Source organism: Vombatus ursinus, unplaced genomic scaffold, assembly GCF_900497805.2.
Source record: "Vombatus ursinus unplaced genomic scaffold, bare-nosed wombat genome assembly UNPS02015406.1, whole genome shotgun sequence".
Taxonomy (NCBI): domain Eukaryota; kingdom Metazoa; phylum Chordata; class Mammalia; order Diprotodontia; family Vombatidae; genus Vombatus; species Vombatus ursinus.
Window position 1 is genome coordinate 4,082,196 of NW_020955184.1, and position 8,922 is coordinate 4,091,117.

The following is an 8,922-nucleotide window of genomic DNA, read 5'->3' on the forward strand; positions in this document are numbered from 1 at the left end:
ATACCAGTATAAGGCAAGCAACCTGTAAATAAATAAGTATATGCAAGATACATATAGAATAGAAGTAAGGTAACTTTAAAGGGTAGAGCTCAAGTGGCATTTGAGTTGAATCTTGATAGAAACCAAGGTTGTCAACAAGAGGCACTCTGTGTGAGAAACAATAAATAAGAATGTAATGCTGGACTGCAGAATTCATGGAAGTGGAGTAAAGTGTGAGAAGACTGGAAAGGTAGGAAGAAACCAGGTTGTGAAGAGCCTTACATGTTAAATATAGAACTTTATACTTGATCCTGGAGGTGGGGGACCTACACCTTAAGCGAATCATTTTGGTAGCTATGTGGAAGTTGAAGTGGGGAGAGACTTGAGGAAGGGGGGGCCAATTAGAAGGTCAACTTAACTTGGTGGTCATATAACTAGTTAATCTAATAAGTCATAAATACAAATAGAAGCTTTGAACTGAGATCTCAACTCCAAGTTAAGCACTATTTCTACCCTGGGCATGCAATCATGTAGATTATATATGTGCAATCACATAAACATATTTCCACATTAATCAAGTAGTGAAAGAAGAAACAGAACAAAAGGTTAAAGCCACAAAAAAAAAAAAAAAAAAAAAAAGAGAAAACGAAAATAGTATGCTTCGATCTGCATTCAGACTCCATAGTTCTTTTTCTGGATGTGAAAAGCATTTTTCACCATGAGTCTTTTGGAACTCTCTTGGATCATAGTATTGCTAGCTAAGTTAATCATAGTTGATGGTTGCACAATGTTTCTGTTACTGTATACAATGTTCTCCTGTACCCCTGCTTTTTCTCTTAAATTCCCCATCTGTTAACAGACAAATATGAACACTGGACTTTCAGTCAGACCCAGGCTCTGACACTTCATGGCTGTCTGACCACTGTCAAGTCACTTAAACTTCTCTAACCTTCAGCTGCCTTATCACGGATTTATGGGGATATCACGGGGATACAAGGAGAGAACACATGACTAAGAATCAGGAGATCTGTATCCTAATCCCAATTCTCTTGTATCACTTTAGAGAAGTAACTTTGACCTCGGTGGATCAGTTTCCCCATCTGTAAAACTGGGTAACTGAGCTAGAGAAGATGCCTTCTAGCTGGGATTAAAAATCTGGGACTACCAAAGTAACTGGGAGAAAAGTATTTCGAAATCTATATAATTTAACTGAATTATTTGTGAGTTGCTCAGTACTGTCAACTTTACCTCCACTTTACTCACACTGCTCTCCTATTCCTTCACCTCTTAACTAGGTTTCCTACATCATTTTGTTTCCTTCTAAAAAGCAGAATAATATTACTAATGTATAAATGTGAACCCCTTACTCTAATAGTCAAAAACCTAGAAAAATTTCCCATTGCTCACAAAGGCTCTACAATCAAGCTCTAACTTAACCTTTTCAGTCTTATCTCACACTATTCCTCTTTGAACAGTTATACACATTTCCTAATTCCCTTCATTGTCCTTGTCCCATACTTTTGTTCATGCTCACATACTCACTCCACTTGTTGAGACTAAAATCATTCAACATCTAGCTCAAATATCACTTCCTTTCTAAAGTTTTTAATGACACGTCAGCTGGAAGTGCTTTTCTCCCTCCCCCAAACCATCATAGCACTTTGTACCTCTCATGCATTTACCGCATTCTCTTTGGGCATCTTTTCTCTTTTCTACCCAACTGTAAACCCATGGGGGCAGGAGCCATTTTATTTATCCCTCATGTCTAGCACTGCATTTTGCACACAGTAGGCCCTTAATAAAGGTTTGGTGAATTGCTGTGGTTTAAGTATGTTACCAGAACACAGTGGGTGTCCAGCCATATATCTAACCCCCCAAAAATGCACAGAACAATGATTATCCCTTTTCTCTCCACCATAGTTACAACCACTTCTATCTTCTACCCTGCTAGTCAAATTTAGCAAAAAGTATAGCGCTAATTACAAATATAATGGAATCTCACAGTCAGAAGAGACCTCGGAAGCCACTGGATTAGAGCTGAAGGAACTGAGACCCCAAAAGGTAGGTCATTTAACTAACCTCTACTTACCTTTTCTTTATATATAGGGGAGAAAAGTGGAACTTTCTTCCACTGATCTGAATATGTCTAAGATTCAGACCTCTATTCTTCCTGAATTTATCCATTTATTCATAAGCATGCTCAATCAGGATACTCCCTGTATTAGTGATTCTGTGAGCAGTTTTAAAGCTCCTTTCTACAGGTCTGAGCTAATGGCTTTCCATTGAAGTGTGAAGTGCTCTGATGGCGGTAAATGAGAATGAGAGGGCTGTACTAGGTCTCTTGGCAGCCCTTTACTAACATTCTATATGACTAAGATTCTAAGAACAATGATTTAATAGCACTTATTGTTTCCTGCAGGCCTTTATCTGGTCTGATACATGAAGCTGGATGCATTTTGAAAAAACTGAGGAAAACAGATAAGAATGAAGAAGAGAAATGGTGATTTGGTGCACCACTTTTAAAAGTGCTTTGTAAACAAATACTACCTCTTAACTAATCTTTTGTATAGTATTCTGCACAAAGTTTTTAATTAGTGAACAAATATTTATTGAGCACCTTGTTAGTTATTTCAGTCATGCTGGACTCTTTATGAACCCATTTGGGGTTTTCTTGACAAAGATACTAGAGCGGTTTGTCATTTTCTTCTCTCGCTTATTCTCCTGATGACAAACTGAGGCAAACAAGGATATGTGACTTGTCCACGGTCACATAGCTAATGAATGTCTGAGGCTGGGTTAGATCTCAGGAAAATGAGTCTTCCTTACTCTAGGCTCAGCACTCTACCCACTACACCACATAGCTGCCCCAACTGAGCACCTACTACAATGCCAACAGGCAGTTCTAAGGTTAATGGATTGATTTTGAATACTTCTGCTTGTCATAAAACATTTATTTCCAGAAAATTAGCTCAAATGGCTGATTGCTAAGAGACCTTGGTCAATCATGTCATTATGATAAGCCTTTCCAATTTCTAAGAATGCAAATCAAATCCTTGATAATTAAAATTTTAAGGTTTACTAAGACTAGCAAATTAGTTTTATGTCACATTCATGTTACATTTCTTCCAATCCTTGTGCCTTTCATCATCATTCTCTCATATTTCTCCAATGTTCTTGACACCTAGCTCAGTCTTCTTTGCCATCTTATTCTTTCCTCTACTCTCATACGCCATATGTTAACCTCACAAATGTCTTGAATTCCTCAATTCTTATTATTCTCTTTTAGCCACCTGGGATAATCAAACCTTAGACCTCATAATTTTAAAACTGCTGTACCTTCAAAATTTTTTATTTCTGAAATTTCCTACTCTGATCACAATCTCTTGTCTTTTTACCTCTCTCACTCTTTTCCTACCTGTTCTTTGTCTCAGTGAATGAATACCACTTTATTTCTTTATGGTTTCCCAATCTATGAACTCTGATTGAGCACCTTATTTTCCTCCCTATTCAGTCTTTGTCAGACACTTTAAAAATGCCCTTTCATCTGCCCTTGAATTTTCTGCACCAGCACCTCCGCCAACCTTTCTGAATCCTCCCAACCGCTCCACTACAGGTGATTCAGACCTGTACTTCCTCCATTCTTATTCCTAAACTGCCCTAGGCAACTGTCTTGACTAGGTCCACCACAAATTTATCATCTAACCTCAACTTCACCCTCACTTTGGTGCTTTTCTTCTTGACTATCACACCCCCCCACATCAGCTATTCCAAACTTCCTTTCTCAAGCCTTCAATTCTATTCCCATTCCCTTTACTGTCAGTAGATGACTTTGCTTCCTACCAGACCAAGGGCATCTGAGGTGAACTTCAAATTCCCCTCAATATCCTTATATATCTTCTCTTTCCTTCCAGTCCTAGTGGGTTATCACCCCACCCCTCCCAAACTTTTATATACAGGCAACAGAAAAAGAGGGTTGAGAGAAAATAACACGAACTGAAAGTGAAAGGAACGTTATAAATTGCCATGCCAAATAAGGATTTTTAAAAAGACAGGCTGAACTGGCAGGTATAAGATGGAGCTATAAGACTACTAATGCAGGGTCAAATAATGCCATGGCATGCTATGAGAGGCAACTCCAAGTAGGAGATCACCTTGCCTAGTAAGAAGCTTCCTACCTCTTTTTTGGGAACTGAGGAAGATCAAGGGCTATGGCCCCAAAAGAAGTTGGAGATATGAGAGAAACCTGCTAAAGGAGGCATGGAAACAGTATGGCCAGCTACTGAAACAGACCCTGAGGAGATTCAACTTGCCAATGAACCAGGTGAAGTGCAATCAGATTTCCAAATTCTAGGATTGTGAAAATGGGGGGAGGGATGGGAGAATATGACAAAAGTTATTATCTAGGCTATAGTTGGAGATTTCCCAGGGGGGAAAATGTAAGCCAAAGTTGCAATGTATTTATGAAACTATATGAAAATGAATCTTTTATTGAATTTTTAAAACCACAGAGAAACTCAAGTGGGGGTAGAAAGGGATAGGTGTTTGTTACAGTAAGGACTGCCTTCTCCAAACTATCTGAAACCACCACATCAGTCCTTTATCTGTGGAGGGTACCTCATCACCCCTCCTTCTAGACAGGAAATGATATCTATTTTCTCTACCTACTACCTTTACATAGTATCAAAATCATCATTTCATTCACATGGGTAGTTGTGTCCCCCAATAGTATGTAAACGCCTTAAGAACAGGGACTACTAACAGTTTTGTTTTTGCTTTCTGAATCCTCTGAACCTGACATATATGCACTTAATAAGTGCTTATTAGATGAAAGCTAACATCTTCTCCTGTCCTTCATGGAAATATTGTAGAAAGAGTTGTCTCTATATACCTGTCTCCATTTCTACACCACTCACTCTTCAACCCTTCGCCATCTACTGAAGCAGCTCTCTCTAAGATCATCTCTTGTAACCAAATATATCCGTTTTTGGTCCCCTTTCTTAAACCTAATTCTATCTAATTCTGACCTCCTTTATCTTATGCCTTTGTACATACTTTCCTATGCGTGGAATAGTTTTTTGCTCCCTGTTACATTTGTTGACCAATATTTCATCTCTTTTGTGAAACTTTTCCCTTCTCCCCGGTGAAAGTAATCTTTCCCTCCTTAAATTCTTCATGGCATTTTGTTTGGCTTTCCTTTGTTGCTATCAGAATCTACTCTGTATCATACTTAGAGATTTACGTCATACTCCTTCTCCCACAATAAGATTATAAACTCCTTGAGAGCAAGGACTGTATCATGATAATTTAATGTATCATATATAATTTATTTTGTATCAATATCGTATCATGTCATTTATGACTGTATCATTATTTAATATCTATTAACATCTGCTACATGATACATACTATACAAGGTCCTGGGGACATTAAAAATAAGACATAATAGTTCCCGACTTCAAAAAGCTTACATTCTATAAAGGAAGAGAATATGCACATGAATAAGAATGTACAGAACATACACAAAATAAATACAAAGTAGTGGCTTTTTTTGGGGGGGGGAGTAAGGAATATAGCTGACAGAAAATCAGTAAAGGCATTATGTAAGCCTTTAGGCATAAAGTCATTTAAGCTGAATTTTGAAGGAAGATATAGGTTCCAAAAGGCAAGGCAGAGAGGGAGTACAAAGGAAGAGAAATGGGAGATGGAATAGGATGACTGAAATGATCATACTGGCTATAACTATTTTTATTTTCTTTTTCTCTAGTAATGTGTATCAGGAATCTGAATGGCTGGATTAAGTCAGTAAAATAATCCAGAACAAATCTGCCTTGACCTAGAACTTTCTATTTTTTCTACCTATATATTCCTTCAGTTCTTTCAAGCTAGTCAATGAAATCCTTATCATCCTGTACTGTGAATTAGAATGTGAAGACCTTGAGGGCCCATAGACTGTCTTAATCTCACTCCTCTAGTACAGTACCAAGTCCAGTGCTCTCCATGTAATAAGAACTTAATAAATGCTGAAGATATGCTATCTCAACTGAACACAACTAAGTGGAGTAGCAGATTATACTTCAAAGTTGGGTCTTAATAAATTGTATACACTAGCAAAGTATAATATCAAATATAATTCTTCCTGTGCACAAACCAGAAGTTTTAGGATTGAATATTCAAAGCAAGAGAATGTATGAGATAGAAAAATTATACAAACTCAGAACTGAAAAGTCAGAATGTAGCCTATTAGCCAATTATCTCCCTTATGTTCTATGAAATGCAAATTCTAGTGTTTTGTTTGCCAATTAATGAAGATGAGCATTAAAAGAAAAATTTTTAGAAACTGTAATGTGTTACATTAGAAAAGGTAATGAAAATGTAACTGCAAAATGTAACTCAAGTTGATATGAGTTCAAAATAATTGTTTTTTTCTTTGCTATTACTGATACAGTGATTTTTTTTCTCACCCCAAATGTAGGTTATTTTACTCCCCAACTTTAGAAATGAAGAGAACTTAATAGGTCAATTCATTCTAAGTATAGTAGGAGGCAACAAATTTGCTCTTGAGTCACTTTGGTAGAGTAAAAAAAAGCAGTATACTGGTAGTCTCGATACCTAGGATGAGGTCCTGATACTGCCACTTAATAGCTATGTGACCCAGGACAAGTTACTCAGTTTCCCCATCTGTAAAATGAAAGGATTAGACTAGATAAGGGGTTCTTAACTTGGGAGTCCATGCCCCTGGTTTTGTTTTTAATACTGATAACTATATTTCAATATAATTTGTTTCCTTTGTAATCCTATGTGTTACATTTTATGTGTTTAAAAAACATTATTCTGAGAAGGGCCCAGATCGCCAAAGGGTTCCATAATACAAAAAAGCTTAACCCTTGGACTAGATCTATTCTATAGGGCCACTTCCAGCTCTAAATCTGGGAGTTTCTAAATTACCCTGGTCTAGAACTGAAACTAAGCCTTCCTATTATCACATTTTCCTAGATCAAATTAAGAGCTTACTTTATAACAATAATGCAAACTTTTGTTGGAACTCATGAAAATGTAATTAATACTGGATGAATAGGGTTGGTTTCTTTTTTACCAAAATAGTATTTCATAAAATAGGTAGGTCTATATCTGCCTACCTCAACTGGAACAATTCAAAGTTAATAGAAGGGTAGGAGAGTTAAAACACAACCACTTGGGCTTGTTTCAAACAATATAACAGGTAACACTCGTGTTGGCTGTCTTTTAACAGGAGAGTCATGGTGTACAGCTAATTAAGCACTGGACTTAAGAGTCAGAAGCAAGCTCAAATTTAAGTTCCATTAACGACTAGCCATTTAACAATGAAAGTTACTTAGCCTGAGGCTCATTAGTAAAATGGGAATAATAATTGAAACACAGATCTTACAGGAATGTTGTGGGGGAAACTTTTACAGCTATTATTATAGTGGCATTCAATTCACACCCCGCCTTCCACACCCCCAAGCGTGTACTTTGACAGCCTGGGGGGGATGGGGATGGGGATCGAGATGTGAAAGTGAAGAGAGTATTTATTCAAACAAAAAGAATAAGAATGCAGGTTTACCTAGGACATTTAGGAGACCCAGTAAGAAAAGCTGCAAGAGCAGGAGTTAGTCGAAGGAGAGAGGAAACGAAGGGACATAAGAATTAGATTTTTGAAAGAAATAATTCTACCTTAATTCAAGAATTATTTACTGAACACCTACATTCAATAAAATGCTGGGTGCCGAGAGGGTTGTCATCTAGGAACATAAAATCTATTAAGGGAGATAAGTATGCCAAAAACGTCTAATATAAAACGGGATGTGTGAAGTATCCGACATAGATATAATGGAGAGAACACTTCCAGCTAGGAGGAAAGAGGGTAAATGAAGGGATAAGGGGAATAACTATAATAACAAATGACTGATACAGTGTTTTACTGTTCACAAACCACTTTTCCTCACAGGTGAGCAATTCGAGGACTTACCTAAAGCCACACAGGTAGTCCATGGCTGAGCAGGTACTCGAATCTCTACCTGCACCTGGTCAGCATAGGACTTTAGAAATCATCGAGCCCAACCCATTCATTTTACAAATTAAAGAACTGATGTTTAGATAGGTTAAATTATTTGCCGGGGATTATATGAGCACGAAGGGGCTCGGCCGAGATTTGCCATCCCCCTACCTCCTCCCCGTCCTCTTTACGGCCCTCACCCGAGTTCGGGGACCCAAGGCCGCACTCCCTATGGACCATGGTCCTAAAGGTATCGAGACCCTGGCCTTTCTCCCATTCCGGGCCCACCTCTCAAATCAGGGAGCAAGGAAGGACGCCGAGTTCAACATCCCGGGGCCTGCTCCAGAATCCAGCGGAAGCCCGAGTCGCGCCCAGGCCTACCCGAGCCGCAGCGCGCCTCCCGGCTGCATGGCTGGCGCCGGCTCCAGGCCACATCATGACGGGGCAGTTCCGCTGGGGTGGCGGCGGGGACCAGGCCACTCACCTACTTGGTACAGGCGACCCTCTGGGGAGAAAATAGTAATGTGCCGATCAAAGCCGGCACTGGAGCCACGGGACATCTCGGCGCACTCACTTTCTCTAGCTCCGATCTAACTAATCTTGCTGCACCCTCCACGGCAGACATGCAACACCCGGAAGCCTTGGAGAGTACTTCCGGAGCGCTAAACACCCGGGTGCCGCCGTGGTTAGCAGAGGTTTGAAAGAGAGGTTTCGGAGTGAGCATGCGCAGCAATATACTGGCCTCTCTGAGAGGGAATATGGAGCAGCTATTACTAAAGCAGAGCAGAGGGGAAGTGACGGGGCGGGTGGGGGTGGGGAGAAGAGATTATTATTATTTTTAACATTCTTTTTTTTTTTTTAAATGCAGTTGGGGTTAAGTGACTTGCCCAGGGTCACACAGCTAGTAAGTGTCCAGTGTTTGGTCTTAG

The 8,922-nt window shown here is 39.2% G+C and overlaps 1 protein-coding gene across 2 annotated transcripts in view; it reads right to left on the reverse strand.

Moving 5' to 3' along the window:
* PSMA6 (proteasome subunit alpha 6) overlaps positions 1–8,658 on the reverse strand; it is a 27,051-nt gene extending 18,393 nt beyond the window's left edge. The window contains exon 1 of one of the 2 annotated variants that reach the window (XM_027847435.1): positions 8,478–8,658. In XM_027847435.1, coding sequence (XP_027703236.1) covers positions 8,478–8,553 — 76 coding nt within the window. In that variant the 5' untranslated portion in view covers positions 8,554–8,658. The remainder of the gene's footprint in view (positions 1–8,477) is intronic. The other variant, XM_027847436.1, reaches the window with a different exon arrangement.
* Between the last annotated feature and the right edge of the window lie 264 nt (positions 8,659–8,922).